Source organism: Scophthalmus maximus, chromosome 12, assembly GCF_022379125.1.
Source record: "Scophthalmus maximus strain ysfricsl-2021 chromosome 12, ASM2237912v1, whole genome shotgun sequence".
NCBI lineage: Eukaryota > Metazoa > Chordata > Actinopteri > Pleuronectiformes > Scophthalmidae > Scophthalmus > Scophthalmus maximus.
The window spans coordinates 10,298,460-10,314,359 of NC_061526.1; the positions used below are offsets into that span (position 1 = coordinate 10,298,460).

A 15,900-nucleotide genomic window follows, 5' to 3' on the forward strand; every position below is an offset into this window, starting at 1 on the left:
ACCCCTGACCCCTGAGTCTGAAGGTCTGAACTGGTACAAACAGGAAGTGGACAGCACCTGAATTTCACCATGTAAAAACATATTGACTTTTTCTTTCCCGTATTTTTCTTTCTTCATGTGATATAATAAATGTTGTCTTGAAATTCTCAAGTGAATGAGACGAAACACTTCATCATGTCCAGATTCCTCAAGAGATTCTATAACATTTGGTTATATTTGGTTCAAAAGTTTATTATTTTCTAATAAATAAACTAATAAAAGTTTAAATTGTACTTAAAGTCTGAGAAACTGATTGAAGGAAGTTTTATAAGATTTTTATTCCTCTTGTATATTTATTTTTATGTTCAATGTTCAATTGAATGTGTAAATTAATATCCTCTTCCGTTTGAGAAATACTTTATGCTTTGATATTTTTCTAAATGAATGATGCCAATTGTTTTGTACATATTTCAATGAAAAGTCAAACAAATAAAGAATCAAACTTGCGGAAGCAACAGGATGTGAACATGATCAGGCTCTTGTCTTACAGAGGACCAGGGCATTGGTAAATAATTCATGCATGTTTTTCTTTTTTCCATGAGGTTGTTCACCTTTTTCCCCCTGTTCACCCAGTGTTCCACGTCACAACGCTATGAACTGTGGGTAATAACCTCAGCCAGAGTTAGACGCTGACTTACGGAGAGTAAAGGACCATAAAGTCCACCAGCTTCTCGTGACCATGAGACGATGAGACGGAACCAGGACCTCACCTGAGACATCGGGCCCAAGATGTTAGACCCCTTTAAGTCTGGAGGTCAGAGGTCACGTGGAGCCTGACCGTGGTGCGTTCACTTGTCTGTGACTTTGCTCTGTGCTCGTGCTCGTGGTCGCGTGCACCCGCCTCCCTCGCACCGTCCTCGCGCGCGGAGACACGCAGGAGCTCCTCGCGCGTGTTTTCAGGGGAAAAAAGATCAATTTGACTTTTTAAGGCGCGTGCGAAGAGTTTGAATGACAGCTGGAGGAAGAGGATGAGGAAGAGGAGCGAGACACTCAGGTGAGAATGTTCTTCATCTTCGCGACACGTTCACTTCCTTTAACTCGCTTCAGAGTCGAGTTACATAAATGAGCGAACCGATCATATTCATATTCATAACTTGAGCTGGTCGATAAATCACCGGACAACAACGTCTTAAAGGTAATAATCTGATCAATTAATGAATATTTATTCCATTTACAGATGAAACCTGCTGCCACAGATGAACATTAATGATAAACATCTTTCCGTTTCAAAACATTGAATGTTGGAGATGTCAGAGATTAATAACTTGATCAGAAATATCTGTCATATTAATTTGATCAGTTTAGTCAGTTGATGATTGATTCAACAGAAGAGAACTTTTTATTGTAAATTTGAATTTGAGATTTGAGGATTTGTTGCTTCTGTTTGTTAATTTGTGATTTTCAAACGTTTTGATTTTAATGATCAGTCTGATGGATTCATTTCAAAAGAACTCGCAGGTTCATCAATAAGTGAGTTGGAGCCAAAGTTTACTGTCAGAATATGAAATATTTCACTTAGAGAAGATGATAAACTGTGTTTTCAACCCTGAAACTTCAGTCACTGTGGAACATTAAGAATCAAACGAATATAAATATGGATACCAGCTTACTTCAATGTGAAGAGGCTCAGTTTGGACGTAAATGAGACCGAGTGTCTGTGATCTGAGTCACACGAGGAGGGTCAACAAGAACCAGTGTGTGCGGACATCAAAGGGGGTCGTCGTGGTAACAAGGAAGAACTGTTCTTCATGTTCTCTGGGCGCGTCGCTACATACTGTACACACCTGTGTGTGTGTGTGTGTGTGTGTGTGTGTGTGTGGAGGCTGCAGCTCGACAAACAAGTTGTTTTGCATAACGGGGAAATGACGAGACAAATTAAAACCGCGCACAGGTGAAACTTCCTCAGTCGCCTGAAACACGAAATGTTCCTCAGGTCTGTTTCTGTTTGACGCTGATGTTGTTCATAACGTTCATATTGTTCATATTGTTGATGATGTTGTCGTATTTTTTTGTTGTAATCAGTTTTTTTTCTTCTTGCAGTCTGGATTAATGCTTGTCAGAGGAATGGCTTTGGGACCTTAAAGAAGCTGTGTGACCTGTGAGAACGCGAGACACGATCATCTTCATCTTCATCATCAACATCATCATCATCACTCTCTGCTCAGTGACACTGTGCGAGTGTGTGTGACCATGTGAGACACTGACCAGCAGAGACACAAGACGACCACTCGACTGACCCTCGCAGGTCGACATGCCAGACGAGACCGGAGGTCTTCAGGAGGGGGCGGGGCCCCATGAGCGGGCCGGGCCTGGAGACGTGGTGCTCGTGTGCAGTGACGAGGACAAAGTCCCCGGGGGCGACGTCCTGGAGCTCGGTGAACTCAGCGACGTTCACGGTGTGAGAGGAGAAGACGGTTCTGGACCGGGTCAGTCCCGGGGTTCTGTGGAGTTGGGTGTGGTGAGAACCGCTCAGGCCCCCGATCCTGTCGCTGTGACCCTGAAGGCCCCGGGTCATGACCCCCAGGTCAACTCACCCCGTGACAGACAGGTGGACGTCTGTGACGACGAGGTGTTTGAGCTCGATGGAAGCTCGTTGGAAAAGACGAACTCTAACCCCGGTTTCCCTGAGCTCAGCTCAGATGGGAGCGATTCCAACGCTCCCTCCAAAGTGAAACGAAAATCAGAGATCTCGTTCTGCAGCAGTTCGTCTACGTACCAGGCGAGAGACAGCGTGGACGGCGGGTGGGAGGACGAGGACGGACGGAGCAACAGGTCCAGGCAGAGTGTGAAGGACGGAGTGTTTTGCTGCTACCAGGCGACGCACCGAGGCTTCCTGCAGTGTGTGGAGGAGACGCCGGCCATGTTGTCTGGTCTGGTGCTGTCTCTGGCTTTCTGTGTGTCCATCATCGTCCTCATCCTCGCTACAGGGAGGGTGAGACACACACACACACACACACACACACTCCCTCATCATCCTCATCCTCGCCACAGGGAGGGTGAGACACACACACACACACACACACACACACACACACACACACACACACACACACACACTCCCTCATCGTCCTCATCCTCGCCACAGGGAGGGTGAGACACACACACACACACACACTCCCTCATCGTCCTCATCCTCGCCACAGGGAGGGTGAGACACACACACACACACACACACACACACACACACACACACACACACACACACACACACACACACACACACTCCCTCATCGTCCTCATCCTCGCCACAGGGAGGGTGAGACACACACACACACACACACACTCCCTCATCGTTTTCATCCTCAGATTGAAACATTTTACCGTTTGAAACTCAACCGGACTTTTGATCCTTAATGAAGCAAATTTATTTTTGGATATAATAAATGAGTGAAGACATTGTTCGATTAAAAGATGATGAAATGAAGAACGTTTAAAGACGTGTTTGTATTTGATCAGTGATCTCGTCCGTCTCCTCTCAGGATGTCCGGACGCACGTCGCCGCTCTGTCCGCCGTGTGTGTGGTTCTGTGTCTGAGCGCCGTCCTGCTCGTCTGTCTGCCGTGGCTGGCCACCGTGAGGCGCTGTGGGGGGGCCCTGGCCCTCTTCGTCTGGGGGTCGCTGTACACCACCGCCATCGTCTTCCTCTTCACTGGAGGACCGGTCACCACGTGGGAACAGGTGAGACGGGAGTAGAGAGACAAAGAGTCCTGGACGTTCCTTCTCTGACCTCTGACCTCTGGTTGGTCCTCAGGTGGCGTTCTTCCTCTTCCTGTCTCTGAGCGTCTACACGGTGCTGCCTCTCTCTCTGGCCTGGGCTCTGATGGTCGGTATCGGCACCAGTGTGTCGCACATCATCATCGTCAGCGTCTACGTCCCCGTCAGGAGCCCGGAGACTCCGGACCTGGCTGTGCAGGTGAAACCATCAAACTGTAGAAACATCATGCCGTTTAATTAGGATTTATTATTTTTAGTGTTGACCACAGTTTGTTCACATGAAGGCTAAAAATGTAAATGTTGTAAAATGTAAAAAGAGATTGTGCATGAACAAACAATAATCCTCCAAATTCAAATCATGTGTGAAGCTGATTCGACTCGGCTCCAAACTGTTTCCTGGTTTGTGACTAGCAGCGTTCACGGTTGCCATGGAAACAATGCAAATAATCTGTTCCAAAAATCCAGGATCAGATATCAGAGTCTGGCTCTTCACTATTTACATAAAACATAATAAATGTGAGTGTTCAGCGATGATAATAATAATCCGTCTCAGCTCGTAGCGAACGCGATCCTGTTCGTGTGTGTGAACTGCGTCGGGATGTTCCACCTGTGGACGACGGAGCACGACCTCAGGATATCCAATCAGAAGAGAGAGCAGTTCAGCCGCATTCGCTCCCAGAAGGAGATAAGGAAATATCAGCAGGTTATTGTTTATCTGCAAACTTCACTCAAAACCATCAGAATATCTTTCGTCCACAGCTGCTTCACTGTCAAACAGGAAATAGTGAAAAGAAAAAAAAAAATTCCAGAATTGTAAATTTGAGAAATGGTTTTACAACATCAGGATGATGTTATATACCTGAACAGTAGATTATCCTGATGTTATATATCTGGTCAGTAGATTATCTTGATGTTATATATCTGGTCAGTAGATTATCTTAATGTTATATATCTGATCAGTAGATTATCCTGATGTTATATGTCTGGTCAGTAGATTATCTTGATGTTTTATATCTGTAGATTATCCCGATGTCATATATCTGGTCAGTAGATTATATTGATGTTATATATCTGGTCAGTAGATTATCTTAATGTTATATATCTGGTCAGTAGATTATCTTATTGTTATATATCTGGTCTGTAGATTATCCTGATGTTATATATCTGGTCTGTAGATTATTTTATTGTTATATATCTGGTCTGTAGATTATCCTGATGTTATATATCTGGTAAATAGATTATCCTGATGTTTAATATCTGGTCAGTAGATTATCCTGATGTTATATATCTGGTCTGTAGATTATTTTAATGTTATATATCTGGTCAGTAGATTATCCTGATGTTATATATCTGGTCAGTAGATTATATTGATGTTATATATCTGGTCAGTAGATTATCTTAATGTTATATGGCTGGTCAGTAGATTATCCTGATGTTATATATGTGGTCTGTAGATTATCCTGATGTTATATATGTGGTCTGTAGATTATCCTGATGTTATATATCTGTAGATTATCCTGATGTTATATATCTGGTCAGTAGATTATCTTAATGTTATATATCTGGTCAGTAGATTATCCTGATGTTATATATCTGGTCTGTAGATTATCCTGATGTTATATATGTGGTCTGTAGATTATCCTGATGTTATATATCTGTAGATTATCCTGATGTTATATATCTGTAGATTATCCTGATGTTATATATCTGGTCAGTAGATTATCTTAATGTTATATATCTGGTCAGTAGATTATCCTGATGTTATATATCTGGTCTGTAGATTATCCTGATGTTATATATCTGGTCAATAGATTATCTTAATGTTATATATCTGGTCAGTAGATTATCCTGATGTTATATATCTGGTCTGTAGATTATCCTGATGTTATATATCTGGTCAGTAGATTAATGATTCACTCGTGTGCAGCTCAGCAGCAACAGAACAGATGCAACAGAGCAGAGCAACAGATGAAACATGATTTGTGAAGTCAACAGATTGTGACCTCTGACCTCTGTCTTGTTGTCCCCGGCGACAGGAGCAGCTGCTCTTGTCTGTGTTGCCACGCTACATCGCCATGGAGCTGAAGACGGAGGTGATAAAGCGTCTGTCCAAGCCGAAGGGCGACAAGGAGAACGAGTCCAACTTCCACAACTTCCACAGCCTCTACATCCGCAGACACAAAGACGTCAGGTGAAAACACATTCATACCTCTCATATCATATTTCATACAGCTCATATGTTCCATTCATTCTTTTATAATGGTCAAATCAGAACTCAGACTCGTTGGTTCTATGACAACTTGATGATTAAAGCTGTAATTAGACTTTGACTGTACAATAATGTTCATGTATTTAAATATCGATGGTTCATGGCTCGATATTACCCCGGTGGTATTTTATACTTCGTCACTATCATATGTTTCTGTCAGTATTTAAATACATAAAGCATGTAGACATAGATTGAGAAAGTTCCACTTGTAAAAGATATATGATCTCTGTATATAGAATCATGTACAGATGTATAATTGAATATAGTAATATATAATATCATATTTGCTGTGGGGTTTGTTCAGTATCCTGTACGCCGACATCGTGGGCTTCACGAAGCTGGCGAGCGTCTGTTCTCCGGAGGAGCTGGTCGCGGTGCTCAACAAGCTCTTTGGTCGATTCGACGACATCGCCAAGGTGAAACATTCATCTAGGGTTCCCCTAACCCCCCTGAACCCTATATATATAAACAACAACAACAACAGTTCTGTGACAGCTCTGAACTTCCTGTCTGATCTTCTCTTCTTCAGAAGAACGGATGTCTTCGCATCAAGATCCTGGGAGACTGTTACTACTGCGTGTCCGGTCTGCCCGACCCCATCCCCTCTCACGCCCGCAACTGTGTCCAGATGGGACTGGACATGTGCACCGCCATCAGGTCCGACCTACTGACCCACAGTCACAGACCCACTGACCCACTCACCCACAGTCACTGACCCACAGTCAGTGACCCACTGACCCACAGTCACTGACTCACAGTCACTGACCCACTGACCCACAGTCACTGACCCACAGTCACTGACCCACAGTCACTGACTCACAGTCACTGACCCACAGTCACTGACCCACAGTCACTGACTCACAGTCACTGACCCACAGTCACTGACCCACAGTCAATGACTCACAGTCACTGACCCACAGTCACTGACCCACAGTCAGTGACCCACTGACCCACAGTCAATGACTCACAGTCACTGACCCACAGTCACTGACCCACTGACCCACTCACCCACAGTCACTGACCCACTGACCCACTCACCCACAGTCACTGACCCACAGTCACTGACCCACAGTCACTGACCCACTGACCCACAGTCACTGACCCACAGTCAATGACTCACAGTCACTGACCCACAGTCACTGACCCACAGTCAATGACTCACAGTCACTGACCCGCAGTCACTGACCCACAGTCACTGACTCACATTCACTGACCCACTGACCCACAGTCACTGACTCACAGTCACTGACACAAAGTCACTGACCCACAGTCACTGACCCACAGTCACTGACACACAGTCACTGACCCACAGTCACTGACCCACTGACCCACAGTCACTGACCCACAGTCACTGACACACAGTCACTGACACACAGTCACTGACACACAGTCACTGACCCACTCACCCACAGTCACTGACCCACTGACCCACAGTCACTGACCCACAGTCACTGACACACAGTCACTGACCCACTGACCCACTCACCCACAGTCACTGACCCACTGACCCACAGTCACTGACCCACAGTCACTGACTCACAGTCACTGACACACAGTCACTGACACACAGTCACTGACCCACAGTCACTGACCCACAGTCACTGACCCACTGACCCACAGTCACTGACCCACAGTCAATGACTCACAGTCACTGACCCACAGTCACTGACCCACAGTCACTGACTCACAGTCACTGACCCACTGACCCACAGTCACTGACCCACAGTCACTGACACACAGTCACTGACCCACAGTCACTGACCCACTGACCCACAGTCACTGACCCACAGTCACTGACACACAGTCACTGACCCACAGTCACTGACCCACTGACCCACAGTCACTGACCCACTGACCCACAGTCACTGACCCACAGTCACTGACACACAGTCACTGACACACAGTCACTGACCCACTGACCCACTCACCCACAGTCACTGACCCACTGACCCACAGTCACTGACCCACAGTCACTGACTCACAGTCACTGACACACAGTCACTGACACACAGTCACTGACCCACAGTCACTGACCCACTCGCCCACAGTCACTGACGCACTGACCCACAGTCACTGACCCACAGTCACTGACCCACAGTCACTGACTCACAGTCACTGACACACAGTCACTGACCCACAGTCACTGACCCACTGACCCACAGTCACTGACACACAGTCACTGACACACAGTCACTGACCCACTGACCCACTCACCCACAGTCACTGACCCACTGACCCACAGTCACTGACCCACAGTCACTGACCCACAGTCACTGACCCACTGACCCACAGTCACTGACCCACAGTCACTGACCCACAGTCACTGACACACAGTCACTGACCCACAGTCACTGACCCACAGTCACTGACTCACAGTCACTGACCCACAGTCACTGACCCACAGTCACTGACCCACTGACCCACAGTCACTGACCCACAGTCACTGACCCACAGTCACTGACCCACAGTCACTGACACACAGTCACTGACACACAGTCACTGACCCACTGACCCACAGTCACTGACCCACAGTCACTGACCCACAGTCACTGACACACAGTCACTGACACACAGTCACTGACACACAGTCACTGACACACAGTCACAGCTGAACTGTCGTCTCCATCCTCTCTGTCACTCCGGGAATGTTAATATAAGATTGAGTTGTTGTTTTGTGACGAGAGGCTGATTTCACGTTATCCTTCTGCATCTGACACGTTATTCCTTTACAGCTGAAACCACAGTCACAGGATGAGGACGTATTTATTTGGTTTTAGGGAGTTTTATGGAATTTGAAACAGATTTTATTATGTGATGAAACAGAAACACGTCTGGTGTTTAAATCCTTGATGTCCATGTTCCAGAAAGATCCAGATTTAACATCTGAGATTGAGTTCATTTAGTTTTGTCTCTTCACTAAATCCACTTCTTCCTTTTTCCACATTTAAAACAACATAGTTTGACTTTTCATATAATCTGATGGATGATTGACAGAAAGCAACACGTGTGCGCGTGTGTGTTCGTAGTAAACTGCGCGAGGCCACAGGTGTTGAGATCAGCATGCGTGTGGGCGTCCACACGGGCTACGTGCTCTGTGGCGTGATCGGCCTGCAGAAGTGGCAGTACGACGTGTGGTCACATGACGTGACGTTAGCCAACCACATGGAGTCTGGAGGTCTGCCTGGGTGAGTCCTTGTTTTATTCCTCTAAATCATTTGATGAAATTATTAAACAAATAATGAGCATCATTCTTATTGACAGACGAGTCCACATCACGGCGGAGACGCTGCAGCACCTGAATGGAGCGTACCAAGTGGAGGAGGGGAACGGGGGGAGTCGAGACGCTCTTCTGGACGGAAGAAACACCTTCCTGGTGATTGATCCTCGCAAACCCGACGGCGTCTCCAAGAGGCCCAAACTGGTCGGTGGTCTTCAACGTTTATTCCAGATGTGTGGTTATGTTTTATATTTATGGTCTTTTCAAAACTCAAAAATCATATTTTAAATTAAGCAACTGTAAAACCTTCTGGGTCTCGGTTTGATCCCTGACAACAGGAGGCGGGACACTGAGTATTGATCTGTGGTTAACTGATGTGCTGTTGAGCAAGGCACTGATCTCTAGAGGAACAATCCCCCACCTGGATCTGGATCCACCTGTAGATGAGATCTAACCAATCACCTTCAGTTACAAACATAATCACTCTTCTGATTTCAGCCGAGCGCCGTGGCGTCCGGCGAGCCCAGGCAGCGGGCATCGGTCCGGATGTCTCAGTACCTGCAGTCGTGGAGGAACATTCACCCCTTCGCTGACCTGAGCAACCCTGAAGCCACGCCCTCCAAGAAGACGGCCGTCCCCTCCAGTGTGGCCACGAGCCAATCACAGCCCACTGCCGTATGGATCAGTTTAATCTGCTGATGTTACCGACCCCCTTCGGTCGTGTGTTTCTCCCCTGAGTGTGGTTTGTGTATTTTAAAGAGATGGTGTGTGTGTGTGTGTGTTGCTCTGCTTCAGGACAGACCTCCCTGCCAGAACAACCCTTCCTGGTGAATCACCCCCACATATCATCAACATTAATTCATGGATCATGATCAGACGTGTTCAGTGTTGTGTCTAACAGCTTCCTGTTGTTCCACAGTCTGGTTGTGGACCACGGTGTTCGCGGGTCACTGGACACTCTGAACACTGCAGGGTGAGTTCTGCTGCTCCGGCTTCATCAACAGTCTGTGACCATATTCATCTGCACGGAGAGACCATCACTTCATCATGACTGGGCTTGTTTCCTATGGAAAAAGAGATGTACAACAGAATCTAACAACGTTTTGTGAAATCTCTCATAACTTTATTGTGCTTCCGGGTCACGTTCACAGATTGATTCTGAGATCGGCCTCAGATGTAAAAACATTAAATCACTGATTGGGTTCAAATTAAGTGAGAGGCGACGACGCTCTCATCTCTGACCTAATTCATTAGCAACTGCAGTAGTTTCATTACAGCTGTTTCCCTCCATGTCCCTTCCAGGGCTCCGTAGTTTCCTCACCTCCGTCCTTCCGTCCTCTGTTTCTTCTTTTGTTTTGTGCTTCAGGCGACGAGCGAAGAAGCTCAACTGTTTGACTCTGCTGTTCAACGACCTCAGTCTGGAGAAGCAGGTAGAGTCTCTGCTCTCAGATCAGTTTGTGTTTATTCAGTTGGGTTAGAATGTTGAATGTGCAAGTAACAGTGGCGGTTCAGTTCAGGGTTTCCGAGGTGACGGGTCTGCATCACTCCATCAGCTGCATCGCTCTGATCTTCGTCACTCTCTTCGCCGTCCAGATGCTCGTCTCTAAAAAGTGAGTTCTCATTCATACATCCAACAACGTGTGAGTTTCTTACATGATCGTTTACTGTAAATAAAGATGGACGACACAACAGCTCCTCTAAAGTGGAGACAAAACATCTGGATCGCCCCCTGGTGGTTGGCTGCAGTATAGGTCCTAAGCCCAAGTGTTCACATTCGTGGGGAAACGTCACGACTGACAGCTGAGACTCGTGATTGGTTGAGAGCGTGACCTCACACCACGATCACTCTGGCTACAGATGACCAGAAAAGTGCAAGGTGGCGGCGCCCGTCTCGGGGACATTTTGGCTTCATTTTCAGAGGAGACCTGTCGTTCATCAACACAAAGACACCAGGTGTAATAAAACCCACTCACGCTGATCTGATTGGCCGTCACCTCTGTTGTCATCGTGTCTGTTATTTGTCAACAAACATCTTTATTAAATCAGGAGCAAAAGAATTGAGTCAATGAAACAAACGATCTGGCTCCTTCCAGCAACTTTGAGATGGCCGTGTCCTACGGAGCCACGTTCCCGGTGCTGGTGCTGCTCCTGTCCATCGCCTTCACGGGATACCTGGAGGTAAACAAACATCCATCTTTCATAATGTACACATGAATTCAAGTCCATCATAGCCTTCCTGAAATATGAAAATCAATTCATTACCATAGGTTTCTGTTTTTGCTGCACATATGAAATGTGTGTGGATGTTTCCCTGTTTTCAGAAGTGGCGCTCCAAGATGCCCGTGGGCGTCCAGTGGATATCAGGACTGTCGCGAGGCCTCTCCACCAGGGCGGCGCTGCGACTCTTCGTGGTCGCTCTGTGTGTGCTCATCACCCTGCTCATGGCAATCCTCAACTTCGTGAGCTCCCCTTTTCATTAGTTTGCCATCGTCTCCTTTTTGTCTTTTATAAATTTATATTCTCAGCTGTTTTCCTTCTTGTCTTATGTCTTCACTTTTAACCACATTGCTTCTGGTTCCAGGTTTTCCTGCCTGGGAACAACTGCTCCACCATCACGAACAGGACGGAGCTGGAGGGTCTCAACCTCTACACCGGACCAGTGAGAAACTCTAAAGGAATATTTCACCCACTCTTTATTGAGCGATGCTTCATTCATTCGATTTTGCTGATTAATCAGACAAATGTTGCCTGAACAAATGTGATGCAGCAATTGATCTTGTCAGAACAGCATCTTCACTCTTCCTTCATTTATTAATAAGAAGCTCACAACCTCCAGACAGATTCTTAGTTAGTTCTTGAACCTTTGTAAAACTAAAAGAGTGTTTCTCTCTGCGGACGTCAGTACTACCTGTACTGCTGCCTGCTGGCCATGCTGGGAGTCATCGTGTTCGTCAGGACCTGCCTGTCGGTCAAAGCTCTGCTGCTCACGCTGGCCGTGGTGGTTTACCTCGCCCTCTTCCTGCACGTGTTCGCCCCGAGGTCCGGCTGCCTCGTCCTCCTGCTGTACAACAACTCAAAGTGAGTTTCGTGTCCTTATTTTTTCATCTGCTGCCGAAACTGCAACTGCAACCAGCAGCGCTGGCAACGCGTGGCCACGCGTGGCGCCGTACACGGAAGTCGGGTCCACATGTAACTGTAATGAACTCACACATTGGAACACAATATATTTCTGTTAATAAGTTCTACATATTACACACTTGAAATAAAAAAACTCTTACAATGAGTTATATTCTGAATATGTTAAATCAAAGACACAAGATGAATATATTTGTGTCTAAAGTCACAGACGCTCAGATTGTGAATCATGCTCTAGAGTTTCACATCATTATCATTTATTCAAGAGCCTCGCGGGGACAGATACGAGATACTCTGAAGAATGATGTCATGGATAGAAGGAAAGAAAGAGTCACAGTAGTTTGTTCGTCCAGATTATGTGAGATTATGGCTCTGGTGACGTGAATGTGTTTTACAGGCCTGGAGTGTTGAAGGATCCACAGATCATGTCCGGGGTTTGGCTCGTCATCTTTTATATCGTGTGCCTCATACTGGCCAGACAGGTAGGTGTGTGTGTGTGTGTGTGTGTGTGTGAGACAAAGTAACTCCATATACACATGTTCACTCAGCCGTTGTCCTCCTCTTCCTCAGGACGAGCTGAGCTGCCGCGTCGACTTCCTGCTGGAGCGATGTTTCCAGTCGGAGCGTGAGGAGATGGAGACGATGGAGAACGTGAACAAGCTGCTGCTGCAGAACGTCCTACCGCTGCACGTCGCCTCCTTCTTCATGGGCAAGACGGTCCGGAACCAGGTGAGCAAAACAAAGTTCTTTATGAACCTTTCATCACGTACAGTCAACAGACATGTTGTATGAATTATAAATAATACAGTTGAGATCGGCTGCTGCACTAACTGAACACTGGATGTATTTACATAACGACACAAGTATGTTCATGAGGAACGTAGAGACATTTTGAGAAAGTAGATTTTTCAATGACAACATGAACCTTTAAACCTTTTTGAAAAGAATTATTCCAAAAGTAGATCAGATTTAAACTTCGTGAGCATGATGTTAAAAGGTTCAAAGACCTTTTGAAAACAGAGGTTGGACTCCTGATGTGTTGTGTGTTCAGGATCTGTACAGCCAGTCTTACGACTGCGTGTGTGTGATGTTCGCCTCGGTGCCTCAGTTCAAAGAGTTCTACAGCGAGAGCAGCACCAACAGAGACGGTCTGGAGTGTTTGCGCTTCCTCAACGAGATCATATCCGACTTCGATGAGGTACGAGGGGAAAGACATGATTAAAAGCGTCACCTTCTTTCAACTCTAGACTTTCATCTCTCTCACGTTCGGCCTCTTCCTGTGTCTTTGTCACGCAGCTGCTCTCGAAGCCCAAATTCTCGTCGGTGGAGAAAATCAAAACGATCGGTAGCACGTACATGGCTGCGGCGGGTCTGACACACTCGCCTCCTGGAGACGGGAGAAAGGTCAGAAACATCCCATCGTCAGAGATGTAGCTCCTGAAATGTAGAGACAGGCTGTGGATTATCGAGTGGGTCAAAGATTCTCCTGATTGCGAATGTGATTGAACCGTAACCTCTGGCTCCTCCTGCAGACAACCGAGATGTCCTGCAGTCACGTTCGGGCCATGGTGGAGTTTGCGTTCGCCCTCATGACCAAACTGGAGCTCATCAACACTCACTCCTTCAACAGCTTCAAGCTCCGGATTGGTGAGTCTGAGAGAAAACCTCACAATGTTCATATGATCGTAACGGATCCACTTAGAGATGAAGAATAGTATTTACAACAAACGTTGCCTGTGCATCGTTTCCACTTTTCATTTGTACACAGATAAATATTTAATCTGTTGCCAAATTAAACACACACAGCTCCGTCAGTGTCACTGTACCTGATTGATTCCTCTTTCTGTCTTCAGGAATAAACCACGGACCGGCGATCGCTGGAGTTATTGGAGCTCATAAACCTCAGTATGACATCTGGGGGAACTCTGTGAACGTGGCGAGCAGGATGGACAGTACCGGAGTGTTGGACAAGATACAGGTCTGAGGCAAAGTGCTTAGACAGACACATCCTGTTCTGATAAGACCGACATAATATCATGCTATAATAATAAGTACATTGCAAGAATCAAGGAGATCAAATATTTAATCTGCTGGATATTATTTCACAGATCAGAAACATTAGCGACAACAAAACTGAACAGGACGACTCAGACTTTCATCATGAATAAACTGACATGACAGTTTAACATTGTGATCTATATTTTATCAGTTTGTCCAACATAAATAAAATGAAAGTTGCATCACAGGGATTAAATCATTAATTCACAAATTAAATTTGAGCTCCTCAGTTTGTGGTTTTACAGAAAGTGAACACGTTAAGGGCTGAAGATGCTCGTGAAATATCACACGAGGTGAAAACAAATCAAAGCTTCAATACGCAGCAACATTTATCGTTGTCGTCTTCTGAACTCTTCAAGACATTTCCCTTTTTCTTCTGGTTTCCATCTTTTTTCTTCGTGTGAAATATTGAGCTGAGATGGAAGTTGAACCATCGCAGCCGTGGTCAGAGGTTCGTGTCTCACTGTCACTGTCTCTCTGCTCTCAGGTGACGGAGGAGACGGCCGAGGTCGTGCAGAGCATCGGATACGGCGTCACGCTCAGAGGAGTCGTCAACGTCAAGGGCAAAGGGGAACTCACCACCTTCTTTGTCAACATGGACCAGTCATCTCCTCAGTTCTGAGCTCATCACTTCCTTTTACTGGTTGTTTCAGTGAACTGGTGTCACTCACAGACACAACAGTCAGTTGATGCACATTTAAAACTGCACTTTTTAATCAGTTGTATTTTTCCAAAGAGATTATTTCTGTATCACAGTCCACGTGTTGAAGTATGAATATTATAATAATAATAATGATATAATATAATAATAATAACCCTATCTATGAGCGACGTTGTGAATGTGTGAATGTACAAAGAAGTTTCCGGAAGAGGGAAATATTTTTATATTTTATTTATAAACTAATAAAAAAATACCAACATTGTGTCAAAGATTTACTACTACTTATAATATAATAATAGTTTGTGTATCGGGATCCTACCATAGACTGTATATAAACATGGACGTAGCGTCCGTGACGTCACCCATTGGTTTCTGCAGGCCGGTTTTGAAGCCCAAAGTGGGCGGTTCCGCCATGTTGGCAGGGCACGACTCCTCCCTCACCCGGCTCATCCATATATGGACCAAGAGGTGGAGAGTGGGTGAGCCGAATGCAGACCGGCCGCTGAAACACTCCCACCTACCGCGAAGCTGCCCTGTTAGCTGAGGCTAAGGAGCTAGGCTAAATGCTACCTTCTGATGCTAGCCGGCGCCACGGCCCTGATGCTGCACACGGTTTGGGAGTGGTAACAATCGGTCGTCCCAGCCAACGTTGCAAGTGGCAGAAAAGACATGAAAATACGATTTATGTTACTAAAATTATACTACACTATCTTAAAAATGCCTCCAATTTTTTATGATGTATAATGGTTGTAGTTTTCACCATTATATTTTAATTCTAATAAGTTAATGCAAATATAATTTACGAGCA

General features: G+C 45.8%; 1 protein-coding gene across 3 annotated transcripts; it reads left to right on the plus strand.

Moving 5' to 3' along the window:
• The first annotated feature begins 834 nt into the window (after positions 1 to 834).
• On the plus strand, positions 835 to 15,363 carry LOC118290274 (adenylate cyclase type 4). Of its 3 annotated transcripts, none has more exons than XM_035617831.2 (26): positions 835 to 1,033; positions 2,080 to 2,971; positions 3,519 to 3,716; positions 3,790 to 3,951; positions 4,306 to 4,455; positions 5,789 to 5,943; positions 6,326 to 6,437; positions 6,551 to 6,678; positions 9,048 to 9,206; positions 9,283 to 9,442; positions 9,737 to 9,913; positions 10,034 to 10,065; positions 10,158 to 10,211; positions 10,605 to 10,668; positions 10,751 to 10,848; positions 11,332 to 11,416; positions 11,560 to 11,697; positions 11,820 to 11,897; positions 12,141 to 12,316; positions 12,771 to 12,855; positions 12,944 to 13,102; positions 13,425 to 13,571; positions 13,670 to 13,777; positions 13,906 to 14,020; positions 14,227 to 14,351; positions 14,919 to 15,363. In XM_035617831.2, the coding sequence occupies exons 2-26, from the start codon at positions 2,291 to 2,293 to the stop codon at positions 15,051 to 15,053; spliced, it is 3,681 nt and encodes a 1,226-aa protein (XP_035473724.2). In that variant the 5' UTR covers positions 835 to 1,033; positions 2,080 to 2,290; the 3' UTR covers positions 15,054 to 15,363. The 3 variants fall into 3 exon arrangements, with proteins under 3 accessions (XP_035473724.2, XP_035473743.2, XP_035473733.2); XM_035617850.2 differs by lacking the exon at positions 835 to 1,033 and adding an exon at positions 1,041 to 1,174; XM_035617840.2 differs by lacking the exon at positions 835 to 1,033 and adding an exon at positions 1,842 to 1,972.
• Positions 15,364 to 15,900: the final 537 nt, after the last annotated feature.

Excerpts from the sequence above, each read along its gene's own strand:
- LOC118290274 (XM_035617831.2), top strand. The coding sequence starts at position 2,291 with ATGCCAGACGAGACCGGAGGTCTTCAGGAGGGGGCGGGGCCCCATGAG. Across the intron at positions 9,207-9,282 it reads GAGTCTGGAGGTCTGCCTGG|ACGAGTCCACATCACGGCGG; the intron begins GTGAGTCCTTGT and ends TCTTATTGACAG. Across the intron at positions 10,849-11,331 it reads CAGATGCTCGTCTCTAAAAA|CAACTTTGAGATGGCCGTGT; the intron begins GTGAGTTCTCAT and ends GGCTCCTTCCAG.